Genomic DNA, 19,581 nt, shown 5'->3' on the forward strand with positions numbered 1-19,581 from the left:
ATGGGGAAAAGGAGAAGCGAGCACTCGCCGCCGCCACAGCAGCCATGCGCCGCCGACGACGGCGGCACCAAGCAGAAGAGCGTGTGCTACTACTACGACCCGCGCATCTCCTACGTTGACTACGGCGAGACACACGCCATGGTGCCCCACCGCGTCACCATGACGCACGCCCTCATCAACGCCTACGGCCTGCTCGGCGACATGGACCTTCTCGGCATCGCACCGGCCACCGAGGAAGACCTCGAGCTCGGCGGCACTCACGATAAAGAGTACATCAAATTCCTCGTCCGCAGCCTCACGCCAGCTGACTACAACGCCGACCCTAAGACGCGGAGAGAAGCAGCCGAGAAATACAACCTCGGCGAGATCTGGACCAGGGACAAGAACAACCGCTGCTTCACCTTCACCAACGACAACCCCGTCATCGAGAACCTCTGGGACTACTGCCAGCGCTACGCCGGCGGGTCGCTGGCGGCGGCGCGCGCCCTCGCCAGCGGCAAGTACAAGATCGCCATCAACTGGTCCGGAGGCATGCACCACGCGTGCAAGGGCAAGGCCCAAGGCTTCTGCTACGTGAACGACATCGTGGTCGCCATCAAGGCGCTCCTCCACCACGGCCGCCGCTTCATCAGGCGCGTGCTGTACCTGGACATCGACGCGCACCACGGCGACGGCGTCGAGACCGCGTTCGTGGAAGACAGCCAGGTGCTGACGGTGTCGTTCCACCAGTTCGGCGGCGAGTTCTTCCCGGGCACCGGAGCCGCCGTGGACGTCGGCGAATTACTACCAGGCGACGCCGTGTGTCCCACTCTGATCAACGTTCCACTGGAGGCGGGAACGGGCGACGGGGTGTACCACCAGCTGTTCGGGCCGATCGTGGACAGGGTGATGGCCGTGTTCAAGCCGGACGCCGTCGTGATGCAGTGTGGTGCTGACTCGCTCGCCGGCGATCGGCTCGCTGGCCTGGGCCTGTCCGTGCGCGGCCACGCCAAGTGCGTCAGCATCGTCAAGGGCTACGGCTTGCCGCTGCTCCTCCTGGGCGGCGGTGGCTACACCATCAACCATGTCGCCTCCTGCTGGTGCTACGAGGTACTATCATAGCTAGGCTCTATATATGAACTATGATCACAGCTATTTGATTTTTTATACGCCGTGGTCTTATGCAGACGGCGGTCGCCATTGGCAAGGACATCCCGGACGACATACCCCAGCACGGGTACCAGAGCTACTACCAGAGCCAAGGGTACAAGCTCCATCACCACAAGGAAGACGACAGCGGCCACGGCAGCGAGGAGATGGATGAGAAGGCCAAACCAATAATGGAGAAAGTCATGAAGCACCTAGATTGTCTGTCGTCGAAGTTCATGCCGAAGCTGCCGATGCTGAGCATGCAGCCCGGTGACGACGCAGACGCACTCGTGATCGTGGATCATTCACCAAGGGATGAAGACCCCGTGGAGACGCTGCATCGCCGCTGCGGCGAGCATCTGCTCCACAAGTTCTTCGCCGATCTGGGGAGGAAACGTACATCCCAAGCGAGCTTGAGCAGAAATAATAATGCTGAGCGCCGTAGTTAGAATCACAGAGATGGCGTAGTATCTCAACGATGGGTGGCATGATTTATACTTGGTATCATCGTCTACGTAAAATGGTTGTATGTGGAACAATTTTAATTTTATACCATGCATGGTCGACCAATGGTTTATGTTTTTTCTTCATAAATCTCGATTTTTCTTCGTCAATCTCGATCGGTCCTCTTGTCTTTCTCTCTAAGGTCGAGCATCTCCAACTTGTGGCAATTACCATCTTCACCATGGTTGTCACCTTGCTCAACTCCATCATGTGGACCTAGCTTAATCATCTCCATTGAAATCATCAGCACGATCCGCTAGTTGCCACTTAGTTACCAAAACCAAACTGGGATTTTAGGATTCACATCTCTTAGTTGCTGATGACAGTCTACAAGCAAAATACTCCCTAATGTCTAGACCTCAGTACTAGCAGTGGAGCACACTTCTTCCAAAGAAAAATATTTGGGTCTGTTAAGTGGAAGGATGAATGAAAGTTGAATGTTTCCAACCAACAAAGGAGAGATCTATATCTCTTATAAAGTTAATCCCCACTACAAGTCATCATCTCGACTAATTATTCACATCATCTTCCAACAGGTAATCCCGCTAACTTCCAACCTCTTAATTGCAAACTCAATATACATCATCTTCACTCATTTTTATTCCAAATTCTTCTCGCAATCTCCGCAGCAACGCGCGGAGCATCTTCTAGTTTTTTAAGAGGCCGAATGCTTGGTCAGAGAAGAATATGTCTACAGGAGAAGAGGTATTAATCAAATCAGTAGCATAGGCCATAGCAACATATGCAATGGGGGAACTTAAACTCACTGCAGGCTTTTGTGATGATTATATGTAGATGGTTCAAAATTTTTGGTGGGGAGATGAACCAGGCAATAGGAAAAGCACATTGGATAGCATGGGCGAAAATGATGACACCTAAAGGTATGGGTGGGAATGGGATGGGGATCAGAGGTCTACGCCTTTTCAACCAAGCAATACTTGCAGGGCAAGCTTGGAGGCTAATTCAATATCCCGATAGCCTTTGCGTGAGACTGTTAAAAGCTCGTTTTTTTTTTCCAAATGGGGAGCTGACAGTATTTCCAATAGATTCTTTGCCCTCATGGAAGTGCATGGGTTCGGTCTGGAACTCCTAAAGAAAAGGATAATGTGGCATGTTGGGAATGGAGATCACATAAGAATATGGAGAGAGAGCTAGATACGAAAATTCCAACTATGAAGGTAACAGGGAGGAGGAGGAGATGTTCTGTGTTGGGTATCATATGGCACAGGCCATGGCGAGGAGGTGGTGGAGGAGGAGGAGCAGGAGGCATCCCCGGCCATGGACAGAGGAGGAGGAGCTGGATGCATTCTCGTCCCCGGCCATGGCGAAGAGGAGGAGGAGGAGTCTCTGCAGTCACCGAGGTGCTTCCCCTACGCGCACACCACCTGTTCGACATAATGCCTGAGAGGAGGTAGACTTACCAGTTGAGGGAAGAGGTGACTCTATGCCCTTTGCACAACAAACCAAACACGAACTCGTCCTGGCCAGGCTCCACAGCGCACGCAACCAAACAAACGCCTCTTGGTTCGAAACAAGGTTTTCATTTTCGGAAATTAAAATTTATCGGGGGTCACAGATAAAGAGGATAAACAGGATATATCGGAAATATCGGACCAAATTCAAATAAAATTTAATTTGAATTTAAGTAAATTTAAATAAATTTAAGTAAAATTTGTACGAAAAAGATAAATATTTTCTTATCGGCACCTACGGATAAAAAGGATATATCGGAAATATCGGAAAATTTCGGCCGATAAATTTTTCCCTGGTTCGAAACAGGCCTGCAGTGCCCAGGCTAAGCTAGGATCCTTGGCCAGACTACAATGGACCCCACAAACCAAACACGCCCTATGAGACCTTGATCAAGGGAGTATTCCTTGCCCATGATGCTGAAGAGATTCCAAAAATAAAAACTTTAGAAATGCGAGCAGAGGATGTCTTAGCATGGTATTGTGAGAAGCAAATGAGGGTCTGGCCACTATGCAAAATAGGAATCAAAGGAATTTGGAAGCAAATGGAACCTGTCGTTTGTATGGTCAAGGAGAGGAAGATGGTTTCGATGTAGTGATAGCCTGTAACAAAACAAGGGCACTGAGAGAGGAATTGAGGAAAAGTTGGGACGTGGTGCCAGAAGGGAAACTCTAGAAAATTGGTACGGAATGGTTTTTGATCCTGCTGGATAATATAGTGGCAACCCCAGCTCCTATTTTGTTTATGGAGGGCTTGGCATCTACGAAATGATACAATCCATGGCAATGGCACAACTTCCATTGTGGGTTTGGCAAGGTTTATTGTTAGCTATTAGCAGTCATTGTTGAACATTCAACATGGGAGAAATGAAGATGTCAAAAGGAAAGCACCAAAAATTGCCAAGTGGAAACTGAAGGGAAGTGTACAAAAGAAAAATAACAGAGGGAATGAAGAAATGGATTGTGCCACTGGTTGATTGGATGGGTAAAACTGAATATCGATGCATCATTCGTTGTGGTGACAGGGGAGAATTCTAGTGGAGCCACTACCAGAGACCATTCAGGTAGAGTACTATTATCAGCATGGAAGGTAAACAAAAAGTTGTGCTACGGTTAAAGAGGCGGAAGCTGAAGCTTGTTTTGAAGGTATCAAGCCAGTGGAGGAATGGATAAAAACTATAATTCAGACAGATTACCAATGCCTAGTGGAGGCTCTAAAAATGCCTATGGAGGACAGGTCAAGATATTCAAACATTGTGAAGGAAGTATGCTATAAGGATGCTCCTGGAGGTGCAGTTTAGCAAAATTGGGAGAGAGTGCAATAAGGTAGCTTACGAAGTAGCTCGATTAGCAATACGTACAATGCAGTATGTAGTTTGGAGAGGCAGATTTTCTGTTTGTATTAGTGAGCTCCTAAAACTGGATTGTAATGTTACTATTGATTAATGAATGCACTCTTTCTCTTGCAAAAAAAAGTAGAATGAGCCTTACCTCCTCGGCTCCAGCACACGCCCATTTCTATTTGCCTCTGCTACAAATTCTCTTGCTCTCCTACATGAGCTATTGTCTTGGAACAATTAGCCATCAAGAAGAAGAGGTGTGCCTCGTTGGAGCCTTGGGGGTCTTTTTTTCATTGTTTTATTCCCTAATTTTTTGCTCCTGATTTCCCCAGTTTGTAGTTAGAGGCGACATGCTCTCTTGGTGCAACGGGCTACACTACTCAGGTGTGATTTGGACGTAGACACTACTCCAGGATGAATATTTTAGAGGCGGCCTTATAAATTTTTCTACTTGTGTGTCTCTAAAAATCAACTATGTCTAGAAGCGGCTATTCAGACGCCCTTAGAAATCGACTCTAGTGGCAAGTTGAAATCCAGCTGCCCAGGAAATATATTCCCTTTTCTAAAAAGGAAATCAATTTCTAGAGGCGGATCGAAACTCAGCCGCATCTAGACATTTACAGAATTTGAAAATCAAGAAAAAATAGCATTTTTAAGCACCAAGAGAAGCCCACTAGGCAATCCCGGCAGCAGGAATCGAATTTGAGACATGTGACCTCGCATGCCTCACCACTCCACAGCATCACTTCAAGTGGCTGATAGAATCCATGCACCAGATGGAGGTCTGGTGCAATGGTGCCTGACAAGGAAACAAACTCCAAATTTTCCTGAATTTATTTCTTTTCCTTTTTTTTTTAGAAAAATACAGCAAATTGTGCCTCCATCCTGTGTATCCCCTCCCGTTTCCATCCTTTACGTCTATGTGTACTGAGAAAGCATTCCTATTGCAAGCAATAAGACAATGCTCATGTTTTCTGAAATTAAATGAGTTGCCATTCATATTAGCAACAGAAAAATTTAGGCCCTATTTGGATCCATCCTAATTAAAATTTAGCTAGCTAATTGCTAGAGCTAAAATTTAACCAGCAAAAAGATTAACTAGCTAAACTTTAGCTGACGGTGTTTGTATTCTCTAGCTAATTGAAAACCTTGACCATGCTACCCCTCATTAATTTCATTATTTAGCTAGCTAAACTTTAGCTTGAAGTGTTTGGATCCTCTAGCTAAACTTTAGCCGGGAGAGTTGGGTCATCGAGGCCTTTTAGCTCGGTTGAAACAGATGAAGGGATTATGTACATTTTAGCCTCAAGCTAAAGTTTAGTTGTGCCCTATTTAGATCCACCACAACTAAATTTAGCCAGATAAATTTCAGCTGGGGACCCAAACGGCCGGCGAAATGGGACTACTTGGTTGATGGTTCACTTATTAATGGGCCACACGTATATGCTAAGCGGTTGTACAAATCCGTACAACAATACTGTTTCCATTCCAAACGTCATGTTAAAGCGAAAAGAAATCACATCAAGTTGTTTTCCCCCCGGCAAATACGTGAATTTTGCAATGCAAATAATGCCAACCAATTCATATAGAAAACGCCTCTCCCTTGACAGCGTTCAAACATTTCATACAGAACACGAGAAAAACTTATACAAAGTCATGACTCGTGGACCACTGGCCACACACATTTTCATTACCTCGGCACCAAAGTGCTCTTACAAGTATAACGAAGCGAAGAGCATTAAAAGGAACACTTGCAACAGCGCAGGTGGTGTGCGGTCGTTCCTTGAAAAAGTAAGGGGCCAGGGGCCAGGAGACTGATACAGAACTCCATCTTGCAAAACCACAACTACTGTGTACTACTAGAGAGTACAGAGTAGCAAGAGGAGTACAAGTCAGCAGACTAATAAACCGGGTCTTACTACATCCAGCTATGCAGTATGACTAACATTCTTTTAAGGTCAACTTCATTAGCTTCGGCAGACACGTCTCGTTTCCAGAAAACAAAATCCGTAGGTGGTCAAGAACTTGTTGATCCACGAATAGCATGATCATCTTTTCACTTCTTACCACTGAAGCCTGTAAAACACAAAAAGATCATAGTGAATTTCGAAAGGCCATATTTGATAACACAGGATTATATAGCGTTTTAGTTGTTTTGGGAAGGAATCACACTTAATACATGGTTTCTCGGAGTCAACTAGCCAAGAAATGGTCAATTCAAAATTTTGATGTCAAATTAAACAGATTAAACCATCCAGTAAAATACCAGTATCGGTGCTTTCGAGCCAAGAATCAAGCTAGTATATATTTTTTTCCTTTTCACAAAACTGGAAGTCGAGACCTGATTGGAACAAAGTGTTTTACTACTGCATAAGAAGTTCACCTAGCCCAACTTGCAACATGGAATTAAATAGGTGAAATTAATAGCAACTTCAACAAAGTTTTGATATTTGAATTAGCCTCGTGGGGATCAAATACAATTTGGCCATTTTCCCTTTAATTCACAGCAACGAAAAGAGCATCTTAAGCTTATTGCTCTAAGTGGAGGCTTATCACATGCTTCAGTTGAGCAAACACAACAATATCGAAGTGAGCAAAGCAATAATACAGAAAGGAGCACTACAATACTAGATCAAAATAAGCATCATCGAGAACCATTAAATGATAATAATCATCTGTCCATCTCTGGAGGGATGAGTGATTGAAGGGTTCGAAGAACCCAACGTGTCCTTTCTTGTTTCTAATAACTCAGTTAGTGTATCTTTCCGAGTTCAGGGTTTCTTCAGGTAACCATTGTTAGCTAATCCACTGTTACCTTACGTGAACACAGCAAGAGAAAGGCGGCGCCGAACTGGCACCCCTGCTGTGACATTGTAGCGCTGCAGGTGCAGGCGCCGCACCGCTCACCTGCAGCACTGTAGGAACAGGCAGTGGCCAGCGCAGAGTCAGCCCTGTCAGGTTATCTAGTTACTGTGCCGGCATGTACGCTGCACATGCACTAGATAGATAGAGTTGTATAAATAGACATACACGGCAACTCAGTAAAGAGAGTTCAGATTTGCCATCTCACAGATAGGGCTTCTGGTGTCTTGTATTGTGCGTGCTTGCTCTGTTCTCCCTTCTTCTTCCAGCTCAAACCATAGCGTGTGGGTACGGACAACACCCTGTTCGTGGTCGGCACGGCTAGTGGGTGCTCGGCAACACTAGCAGGTGCTCGGCAAGATCGGCGGAGTGGTTCACTCGCCCGAGCCGGTGATCCTGTGGGCCAACAAGTGGTATCGGAGCCGTACAAGCGTCGTTGCCATTTTAACCGACGGCGATGACGGACGGTTCGGAGTTAGGCGACAGCAGTGGCACTGTTGTGGCTGCCCAGCCACGTGAGGAGGTGGTTGTTCGCACGGTGCGAGAGGTCAGCGGCTCCACGTGGCCGACGCTGACTCGCACTAACCATGGAGAGTGGTCGGTAACCATGAAGGTCAAGCTCAGAGCCCGACGGCTCTGGAAAGCTGTTGACATGGGCACCGATGAAAGTGCATCTAGCCCTTTAATGGGTTTTGGATGATTGAATGACAACGTGATTAAAGAACTAACCCGTTTGCTAAGTGTGGATAGGTAATAGGTTATCTCACAGGTACTTAATGAAAGCCAAAATGATGTGTTGTTGTATAAACAATCTAGTTCAAGCACAAGACAACAATGCAAATGGAATTCATGCAAATGCTTGTTTATTGTGGGATTTTCATGTACTATGTGAAAGCAAGCTCGTGAGTATTAGTTAATGAGACATAAGGGATTGCATATGGAATGGTCTCATATTTGAAGCTTGCTAAATTGAAATAAAAAGATAACAATACATATGAATGGATGATTCAACACAAGATGTGACTTAATGGCTTGAGATGGTGAAGATAGCAAGGAAAGGCTTCGAGGTACTAAGCAAGGGTGAAGGGCAAGCGATGGCTTGGCGGCCGAAGAACCTAGCTAGGGTGAAGAAGAAAGTACTTGCATTTAGTTGAGGTACTAATCAAGCTAAGATGGTCATATTGATGTGAATGATCAAATCTATATTGGACAAATTGATTAAAGTGACTTGATGCATTTGGAGTTATTCATATTTGATGAATGGAATCAAGTCACGTGCTCAAGATGGCTATGCTCAAGTGACAAGATCAATATTGACATGTTGGCACCGTCACTTGATGAAGATTGGAATACACGGCTTCGGTTCAAAAAGATCAACTCAAAAGGTTTAAATCCATTATACTTTTAAATTTGAGTTAATAGGAATGCCGTACTATTAAGAGGGATGCAAGTTTAGGTGGTCTGAGGAAGATAGAGTGCTCAAGCATTTAATTAAAATCAAAAGAGAGACACTCTAGCACTTCACGAGCACATAGAATATTTTTCTGTGACTATCGGTGTCGGAAGTCCCGACGTAAACCGGAACTCCCGACAGTCGGAAGTCATGACCTTTACCGGTAGTTCTGACTCCCTGTTACTTAACCTGCGCGGTGACTGTGAACGTCGGAAGTCCCGACGTAAGTCGAAACTCCCGACGGTCGGAAGTCCCGACCTAAGCCAGGAGTCCCGGCACCTGCGCTTCTGACTGCTCGTTGTCTGTGCCCGTCGGAAGTCCCGACGTTCGCCGGGAGTTTCGACACTGACCTGACCGAAGCCGGGAGTCCCGGCATCAGCTGTGCTGGCTGTTTGTTTAAACTATGCTCGTCGGAAGTCCCGACGTTTGCCGGGAGTTCCGACACTGACTTGCACACGCGAACTTCTGACCCGTTGTGAACAGTGTTTTCTGTTAACGTCGGAAGTCTCGGGATCTACGTCGGGACTCCCGACGTAGATCTGAACGGTTGGATTTTCACTTGGAGTATAAATACCCCTCTTCTTTCTTCTAACCATGGCTCACTCATTTCATTGCGACAAACTCTCGGCCAAAACAGCCCCCAAGCATTCTAGGCTCCCCTCTCTTCACTCCTTTGCTTCCAACTTCGATTCCCAAAGGGTTTGAGTGATTGGAGAGTGGATTGAGTGAGAAAAACACTTTGAGCAAGCTTGAGCACTTGATTTCTTCGTCAAGCCGGTTTGATTTGCATTTGTTACTCTTGGGGATTTTCCCCTAGCCGGCTCGCCGTCGCCCAAGAGCTTCCATCTTGTGGAAGAGCCTTGGGAAGTTTGTATCACCCTTGATTTCTAGTGAAGAAACTCAAGTGACCTTTGTGGTATCCTTGAGTGAGGCAAGGAGGTGGAAGAGACTCCGACCAAAGTGGTCACCTCAACAACGAGGACGTAGAAGCTCCTTTGTGGGGCTGCCGAATCTCGGGATAAATTCTTGTCTCCCGCGTGCTTGTTGTTGTTGTGATTTGCTCGAAATTACTTGTATTTGGTTGTCTCCCTCTCTCTAGCTATTTCTTAGGGTTTGGGACTCGATCTACGGAGTGGTGGCTTATCAACGTCAAGAGAGTGACCCAACACCTTACCTTACCACTAGGAAGTGGGTTTGTAAGTTATCGGCATCACAAAGTTTATTTTAGCACTTGTAGTTCATTTCCCGTAAGGGTCGGAAGTGCTGACAGTTTGCGTCGGAAGTTCTGACCCAAACTGTCGGGACTTTTGACACGTCGGAAGTTCTGACCCAAACGCCGGGACTTCCGACATTAACTGACTAGTGCATTTTGATTCAACTCTTTGGTTGCAGCTGTTTGGCTCCCTAGATTTATCTAGTATCTTTTATATACTTTGTGGCTAACTTGAGAGGGGTGGTATTAGTCTGATTTGGAGTTTCCATTTTGGAAACTCCTATTACATCGTTTCCGCTTTTAAAGGTGTTGATTTTTCAGAAACCCCTATTCACCCCCCCTCTAGGCGGCATCCTAGGTCCTTTCAACCGACGTGGAAGAAGAGGACATGTCAGCGCTGGAGGCTATCCTCGCTGCTGTACCGGCGGAGTATAGGGAGCCGTTGGGGGCGAAGAGCTCGGCTAAGGAGGCGTGGGAGGCTATTGCGGCGATGCGCGTCGGTAACGACCGCGCAAAGAAGGCGACGGCCCAGCTTCTGAAGCAGGAGTACGCCAACCTCAAATTCAAGGATGGTGAAACGGTGGAGGACTTCTCCCTCCGCCTGCAGACGCTCATCAGCAAGCTGAAGAGCCACGGCATCACCATCGATCAAGAAGAGACGGTCTCCAAGTACCTCCACTCCGCGCCAGCGAAGTACATCCAGATCACTCTCTCCATAGAGACGATGCTGGACTTGTCCACCCTCACGATTGAGGATGTGACAGGCCGTCTACGGGCGGTGGATGATCGCCTGGAGCAGGCGACAGCAACGAAGGACAGCGGGAAACTCCTGCTGACGGAAGAGGAGTTGGCTGCTCGGAGGAACTCCGAGAAGGCAGCCTCCTCCAGCCGCGGTGGCAATGGCAAGCGCCCCGGCAAGGCTTCTTCGGAGAAGAAGCAGGTCGACCCCAACGCCAGCAGACGTTGCGGGGAGATGGGCCATTGGGCACGGGAGTGCCCAAATCGTAAGCAGGAGAAGAAGGCTTAGGCTCACCTGGCGCAAGCCGATGATGAGGATGAGCCCACTATCCTGATGACGACGTTCTGTGCACTGCACGACGTCAAGGCCGAGGAGAGGGAGGAGGCGACGACGGTGGAAGGACCTGGGAAGGCCCTGAAGACCGTCAACCTTGACGAACCACACGCCCAAGTTTACCTCGGGCGTATGGGCGCCGACCAGGAGCAGCAGTGTTATCTGGACTCCGGTGCCAGCAACTACATGACGGGCTCCAAGGCATCCTTCTCCAAGCTTGACGGCGATGTTATCGGTACGGTGAAGTTTGGTGACGGCTCAAGGGTGGCTATCCAAGGGCGTGGCACCATCATCTTCAGGTGCCAGAACGGGGAGCACTGCGCGCTAACGGATGTGTATTACATCCCGCAACTGCGTTCCAGCATCATCAGCATTGGTCAGCTGGATGAGCGCGGTAGCGAGGTTCTGATCAAGGACGGCGTCCTAAGGATCAGGGACCGGGAGCAGCGACTTCTTGCCAAGGTGAAGAGGTTCCTGAACCGATTGTACCTGCTCGACCTGAAGGTAGAGCAACCGGTGTGCCTGGCGGCAAGGCACTCCGAGGAACCGTGGATGTGGCATGCCAGGTTCGGATATCTCAGCTTCGACGCGCTTGGTCGGCTGGGGCAGATGGTCCGAGGGCTACCCCACATCAAGCATGGAGACGAGCTATGTGACAGCTGCCTGGCCGGGAAGCAGAGGAGGCTACCTTCCCAAAGGCTGCCAAGTATCGCGCGAACGAAGCTCTCGAGCTAGTTCACGGCGACCTTTGCGGGCCGATCACGCCTGCTACATGCGGTGGTCGGCGGTACTTCCTCCTGCTCGTGGACGACTACAGTCGCTACATGTGGCTGCAACTCCTGACGAGCAAGGACGAAGCGGCGGGGGCGATTAAGAAGTTCAAGACGCGCGCGGTGGCCGAGAGCGGCAAGAAGCTCCACGTGCTGAGGACTGATCGCGGCGGTGAATTCACTTTGGTGGAGTTCGCTGCGTACTGCGCGGATCAAGGTGTGGGGCAACATCACACCGCGCCGTACTCGCCACAACAGAATGGCGTGGTGGAGCGACGGAACCAGACGGTGGTCGGCATGGCCCGATCCATGATGAAGGCCAAAGGGATGCCGGCGAAGTTCTGGGGAGAGGCGGTGACCTCGGCGGTGTTCATCCTCAACCGCGCTCCGACCAAAGCCCTGACGGGCAAGACGCCGTTTGAAGCTCAGTATGAGTGCAAGCCGAACGTGTCCTTCCTCCGGACATTCGGTTGCATCGGCCACGTCGGGAAGATGAAGCCGAACCTCACCAAGCTATAGGATAGGAGCACACCCATGGTGTTCCTGGGCTACGCGGAGGGTACCAAGGCGTACCGACTCTATGACCCACGCGGAGACAAAGTGCTTGTCTCGCGCGACGTTGTGTTCGACAAAAAGGCAGCTTGGGATTGGAACAGTCCGAGCACGGGGGAAGCTGGCGGCTTCACCAACACCTTCGTCGTCAAGCACTTGGTCATCCACGGTGGTGGAAACGCTGCGGAACAGGTGCCACGCACTCCGGGAGGAGAGCCGAGCACTCCGACGGTAGAGTCGAGCACTTCTGGGACAGTGCCGAGCACTTCGGGAGGGATGCCGAGCACTCCGGGAGGAGTGTCGTGCACTTCTGGAGGGATGCCGAGCACGCCAGGAGTGGAGCCAAGAGGTTCTGCAGTGGTGGCGACCACTTCAGGAAGGGTGCCGTGCACTCCCGTGGTGAAGCCAAGACGTCTTGTTGTGGTGCCGACCACTTCAGGACTGAGGCTGGGCACTCCTACAGTGTGGCCGAACACTGCAGGAGTTATGACGAGTTGTCCAGAAGCAGTGCCGAGCACTTCAGGTGCTATGCGGGGCACTCCAGCGGAAGAGGAAACTCTATCGACGCCGATCGAGTTCGCCTCACCTCTAAGTGACATCACTGAGTTCGTGGACGCCTACCACGAAGGTGAGGAGTTGAGGTTCCGCAGGCTGGACGACATCGTCGGCGGCACAGGTCCCTCAGGTCTGGCGGGTAGGCTGCTCAACGACGCAGAGCTACTACTCGTCAGTGTAGAGGAACCACCCACGTTCGCGCTAGCCGAGCGCGATGGAAACTGGTGACGGGCGATGCTGGAGGAGATGAAGGCGATCGAGGAAAACGAGACTTGGCAGCTCGTCGATCCACCTCCAGGATGCCGTCCGATCAGCCTGAAGTGGGTGTACAAGGTCAAAAGGGACGAGCTCGGTGCCATTGTCAAGCACAAAGCGCGCCTCATTGCCCGAGGTTTTGTACAGCGTGAGGGCATCGACTTCGAGGAAGTCTTTGCACCCGTAGCGCGCATGGAGTCGGTCCGTTTGCTACTTGCTCTGGCAGCAGCAAAGGACTGGCGCATCCATCACTTGGACGTTAAATCGGCCTTCCTCAACGGCGAACTGGCGGAAACGGTCTTCGTCAGGCAACCTCCAGGGTTCGCCGCCAAGGAAGAGGAGCATAGGGTGCTCCGACTGCGTAAGGCGCTCTACGGGCTACGGCAAGCCCCTCGAGCATGGAACGCAAGTTTGACGCAACGCTGGGCGAGCTTGGGTTTCAAAGGTGCGCAACCGAGCACGCGCTCTACACGCGACGACGGGGGAAGAAGGAGCTCGTGGTCGGCGTGTATGTGGATGACTTAAACGTCACCGGCGCGCGCACGGAGGACATCAACAGCTTCAAGCGCGAGATGACGGCTCGTTTTCAGATGAGCGATCTCGGCGCACTCTCCTACTACCTCGGCATCAAGGTGAGACAGGGGAAGGAGGAACTCACGCTCGGTCAGAGCGCGTATGCCTCCAAGCTGCTAGAAAGGAGCAGCATGGTGGAGTGCAAACCATGCGTGACTCCAATGGAGGAGCGGCTGAAGTTGACGAAGGCCAGCACTGCGGCGAAGGTGGATGCAACACTCTACCGGAGCATCGTCGGCGGTCTGCGCTACCTAGTCCACACAAGGCCGGACATTGTGGTCGCCGTGGGCTACGTCAGTCGCTTCATGGAGGATCCCAGAGAGGATCACTGGGCTGCAGTAAAGTGGCTACTACGCTACGTAAAGGGGACGGTGAATCATGGAATCATCTTCCCAAAGACCGGCGGGAGTAGGCTGTAGCTCACGGTGTTCAGCGATGCAGACATGGCGGAGGACATCGACGGACGACGGAGCACCTCTGACGTGCTCGTCTTCCTCGGGTCAGCCCCAATTTCATGGCTGTCGCTGAAACAAAAGGTGGTGGCGCTATCTACGTGCGAGGCAGAGTACGTAGCGGCGGCCACAGCGGCGTGCCAAGTTGTGTGGCTACGCCGGCTGCAGGGCGAGCTGGCCAGCATGGAAGCTCACCCACCAGCACTGATGGTGGACAACCAGCCCGCCATCGGCCTCGCGAAGAATCCGGTTCTGCACGACCGGAGTAAACACATCGACGTAAAGTTCCACTTCCTCAGGGACTGTGTCGATGGAGGGCAGATCGTCATCGAGTTCGTCGAAACTGATCGGCAGCGCGCAGACGTCCTCACCAAGCCGTTCGGACAACTTCGACTCACGGAGCTGAAGAAAATGATCGGCATGGAGGGGGTACAAGGGTTAGCAGTAGGATTAGGGGAAGATTGTTAGCTAATCCACTATTACCTTGTGTGAACACAGCAAGGGAAAGGCGACGCCGAACTGGCACCCCTGCTGTGACATTGTAGCACTGTAGGAACAGGCAGTGGCCGGCGCAGAGTCAGCCCTGTCAGGTTATCTAGTTACTGTGCCGGCATGTACGCTGCACATGCACTAGATAGATAGAGTTGTATAAATAGACATACACGGCAACTCAGTAAAGAGAGTTCAGATTTGCCATCTCACAGACAGGGCTTCTGGTGTCTTGTATTGTGCGTGCTTGCTCTATTCTCCCTTCTTCCAGCTCCTACCATAGCGTGTGGGTACGAACAACACCCTGTTCGTGATCAGCACGGCTAGTGGGTGCTCCGCAACACTAGCGGGTGCTCGGCAAGATCGGCGGAGTGGTTCACTCGCCTGAGCCGGTGATCCTGTGGGCCAACAACCATACCTCCTCTGCTTTTGTTTTGGAGACTAACGTAGGCATGTTACGAAACGATAACTTACGCTCGAGCATCTCCTTTTCAAAGGACGAACTCCTATCTATTCGTGAGTGCCATTTCATTGATTGTAAAAAGGTAGCATGGTAGCAGCCGAGAACCAGTAATTGATTGACCGAAGTGAGGGTTATTGCTAAACAGCTATCTTTCTGTAAGGAACATGGACCCTAGGCCCATTTACTTTGGATTTTGGTGTTTGATGACCAACACAACCAATTTGGACTAATGAATTTGCAAGTGATTGTTTTATAGTTCAATAGGGTGCAAGACGTGATTTGGACGAAGGCAACATGGTGATCCCACGATCAGCACCATAAGCAAGACCCTAGAAGCACAAGAGAAGACCAAAAAGATATCAAGCAAAGTCCAAACACAAAGATAGGAACCAAGCCGGACGCAAGATCGCGAAGAAACGAGCTTCACAGAAGTGACCAGACGCAGTCCTTATAGCGACCGGACGCACCGATGGTACTGTTCATCATCCCGGCAACAGCTCAGCATTGATCGGACGCTGGCGGCAAATCTACCGGACGCAGGAACTGCAGCGACAGATCGAGTACAGAGAGGTTCCAGAGCGGCGAAATTGACCGGACGCCATCAGCGTTCGATCAGTTGATCACGCTCTAACGGTCGGGACGACCGGACGCGTCCGGTCAGGACGAAAGCAGCGTCCGATCAGTAGCAGAAAAGCGGAATTTCGTCCCCAACGGCTACTTTCTCCATGGGGCTTATAAATAGACCCCCAACCGGCCATGCCACAAGGGTGGAGCTGAGGAAACATATCTAGGGTGTTGATACACCATTTTAGTGATCTCCACTTATATAGTGCTCAGAGATTCATTAGGTGATTAGCGTAGGTGCTTTGTGAAGTGCTTAGGTTGATTAGACCACCGCTTATGCGCTTGCTCCAGGTTTAGGCCTAGTGTTTAGTGAGGTTTGCATACCTCTCACCACTCGATGCTTGCACGCACCATTGTTGTACATCGAAGGGGCTTGTAGTCTTGCGAGATGACACCAACCGCGTTTGTGGTGTGGCCGCCACCGTATACCGGAGGAAACAAAGCCCGCGGCGTTTTGGCCGGAAGATTGATAGTGAAGACGGCGGGGAACGGTCCGGGAGAGGCTTTGCCACGAGTGGCTTAACCGGAGACCCGCTTGCACGTGGGGAAGGCCCGGAGCTATCCACGGAGTTACCCGACCGAGAGCTTGGCCCTTGCAAGGGATTCCTTGCGAGGGGCTCCAACGAGGACTAGGAGGAAGCTTGCGCGCTTCTCGATACCTCGGTAAAAATACCGGAGTTGTCGACGGGAGTTTGCATATCTCTACCTTACTCTTTAGCTTACGCATTTACATTGTTTGTTTTACTCCTTTTGCGGTAGAGATAGCAACACATTAGCAAAACCATAGTTGCACGTTAGATAATTTATCTTATGCATAGGTTTTGCTAAAGGTAGAAAAAGAGGCCATAGTTTAGAAGTAGAATTTTTAAATTGCCTAATTCACTCCCCCCCCCCCCCCCCTCTTAGGCGTCACGGTCCCCTACACTTTCCTATTCCTAATTAGCACAACATTGCCAACGAGAAAGACCACCCATGGAATCCTTCATTGATCTCGTTCTTCAGTGGCAGGTGGAAAACATGTAAAACCCAAGACACCAAATAAAACCCAAAAGCAGTACTGAAGTCTAGAACAATGTAGTAATGACTCAAAGCACTACCAAATCAATAACATACACAAACAGCAAGTGGCCAACAAGTGCAAGCTAAATTGACCAATGGGATAAGGAGACCAGCTATCTGTACAGATGTGCAAGTAATTCAGCAAACAAGACAGCAACAATATATAACTAAAACAAAAATGCAGATATACCACAGGACTATTTTACAACTAGATAGGACAATATGTAAAAAGTGAAGGACTATGGGCTGTTACAAGATGCACTCAATGTAACTTCCGCATTTCTCTAAAGTAAGATGAACTGTTGTAGTATTACTTTTCAAGTAACAATGACAATTCACACAATTAAACTTGAAATTAGTGAAAGTGTGGGACCTTCTTTGCTTGCCCAATGATAAAATGTAACTTACATTTCAACAACTTTACGTCTCCTGATATTGATTATATCAGTAGGTATGCCGCAGGCAATTAAAGTCTCCACAAGTTTGTGAACATTTTTAGCATCCTTGCTGCAAGTGACTTGAACTATTTTAAAGTGCTCAGAAGGAATAAATTGTTCCACCAGACTACAACTTTTATCAATTTTCTTTTCAAATGTAATCTCCTGCAAAAGATACAAGTAACTTTGCTCAATCTGTCTAGCACGGTAAATTTGGCAAAATGTGAAGCATCATAAAATGGATATATTTCGTAAAGCTAGAGAGTGAGTTTAATACCTCATAAATGTCAAGAATCAGCTTCTCTAGAATTGGGGTGAGTTGAAGAAAGCAGATTAGCCCACGAACATCGCAGTTAGCAACGTCAACAACCCAATCATCAAGTACCAAAGTCTTTAACTTGCTAAATGGGGGGCACCATTTCAAATCTCGCTTGAAGATATTCTGGGGGTAAAGAAAAAAGCATCCAGTTAGACTTTAAATCAAAGTCAACACATAAAGGGCAGTTATGTAGTGAAGCTCTTGATTTATAAGATTCACTTTGCTGACACTGAAACATTGCAATGGTAGATATCTTCACATTCCCAAACAGCTTTAGATGTCCATACTTAACATGATAATTTAGCATACAGTAAAAAAAGGGCGTACCAAGTGCAGAGAGCTCCCGCTCTGTGCGGGGTCTGGGGAAGGGTGTCAGTGGCAAGCCTTACCCTCGCCTGTGCAATGCGAGGAGACCGCGACTCGAACCCGGGACCTTCCAATCACAGGTGGTAAGACTCTACCGCTTGCACCAGGCCTGCCCTTCAAACCATGGTACAGTCTAATGCTTATGAACATGTAATGGTATGTAAACATTCTGCATAAAAGCATGAATGGTAAAACTAAGCATGGAGACAAGGAAGTGCAAACATACCTCTGAAGACCAACGCCCAATTATTTTCAACTTTATTTTTGTAGCATTGGATAGACCTCCAAATACTACACACTTTTCACTGTCATAACAATCAATGCATAGATCAAGATTACAATAAAGCCCTTGGTCGGTGCGCCTGCAACAATGCCAAATGGACAACGACCGACGTTCAAGTGCGACATATGCTTTTACAAGCAATGGCATGCTTCCGAGGAAAGGAGTCAGGCCATCATTTCGCTCCAGTCGAAGTGCAAAAAGATTTGGGGCAAGCACCTGTAGCCTAGCAGCATTAGGAAATTCACTACTATGGATCCACAAACGCCTTATGGATTGGGATGACATCTTGTGGGCAGAAATTCGGCAGTGACTAATCTCAAGATCCTCTAACAAAGGACAGCGAGAAAAATCCATAGAGCAGCGATCCAGAACAACACCATAAAGCTCTAGAGTCACCAAGTCCTGGGAGATGAGAGGCCCGTTGAAGAACCGCGGGCGTTTGTCCAAATAACCGAAACGGACCCTGAGCACCAGAACTTTTCGCATCAGGGCGTATCGGATCCACATCTGGAGGTACCGAACAGGCTCCACACTGTCCGCAGAGGCATTATATGCCATTCTAGTCCTGACCTCGAACTCGTCCAGGGGCGTTTGGTCGCGGAAGAACAGCAAGTGGTTGACGAACTTGTTGAACTCTGCCGGGCTCCTCCTGGCAACCTCGACGCACAGGACGGGCATGGACTTCCAGATCTGGCGCCACCGGCGGGCGAGCAAGCACGTCTGCACGGCCTCATACACCGGCAGGAAGGAGAGCACGCGGTGAATCGCCGTGTCCGAGAGGGCGCTGATGCGGTCCTCGCCGCTCTCCGCAGCCATCAGCTTGAGTTTCTTGTTGCTTCTCGGAGGCATTTCATCGAACAGGAGGCGGGCGGCGATTCTGCAGAAGCGGAAGAGGATAAAACGCCAAAGAATGCCATTGCCATGGAAATGGATGAAGGATGATGCAAGGAAGTTTTAGTAGACGCATCATCTCACCTCGCTCGATTTAAGACCCTCTCGCCGGCCGCCGGCCGCCAACCGCCAACCGCCAACGCTGCCGACGCTGGGAACGAGAAGACGGGAACGGCGGAACGGGGGAAGGACGGAAGGTCGAGTCGCGAGCAAGGGGTGGGAAATGGGAATGGATGTTTCTGTAGCCCCGGTTGTGTAACTGCTCCGAGAAATGGTTACTGGGCTTTGCCAGTAACAAAAAAAAAAAAACTTCAAGACTGGCCCAACCCACCAATCATTTTCTTTTTCTTATCTTTATGTCTTCATTCACATCATTATTATTAATAATAATTGTAATTCCCCGTGCAAGGTACGCCACCCTGATTATAATTGTCTGGTTATAAACGCCAAAT

General features: G+C 49.4%; 2 protein-coding genes across 2 annotated transcripts; one reads left to right on the forward strand and one right to left on the reverse strand.

Moving 5' to 3' along the window:
* Nucleotides 1-1,577, forward strand: LOC136479649 (histone deacetylase clr6-like). Its single transcript, XM_066477440.1, has 2 exons — nt 1-1,089; nt 1,167-1,577. Exons 1-2 carry the CDS (start codon nt 1-3, stop codon nt 1,575-1,577), a joined length of 1,500 nt encoding a protein of 499 aa, XP_066333537.1.
* A 4,456-nt stretch (nt 1,578-6,033) lies between these two features.
* Nucleotides 6,034-19,396, reverse strand: LOC136481717 (F-box protein At5g03100-like). The gene is made up of 5 exons (XM_066479034.1): nt 19,214-19,396; nt 18,182-19,115; nt 17,548-17,712; nt 17,242-17,435; nt 6,034-6,517 (listed from the first exon to the last, which is right to left on the reverse strand). The coding sequence occupies exons 2-5, from the start codon at nt 19,085-19,087 to the stop codon at nt 6,505-6,507; spliced, it is 1,278 nt and encodes a 425-aa protein (XP_066335131.1). The 5' UTR covers nt 19,088-19,115; nt 19,214-19,396; the 3' UTR covers nt 6,034-6,504.
* Between the last annotated feature and the right edge of the window lie 185 nt (nt 19,397-19,581).

The sequence above is a fragment of the Miscanthus floridulus genome, chromosome 9 (assembly GCF_019320115.1).
Source record: "Miscanthus floridulus cultivar M001 chromosome 9, ASM1932011v1, whole genome shotgun sequence".
Taxonomy (NCBI): Eukaryota; Viridiplantae; Streptophyta; class Magnoliopsida; order Poales; family Poaceae; genus Miscanthus; species Miscanthus floridulus.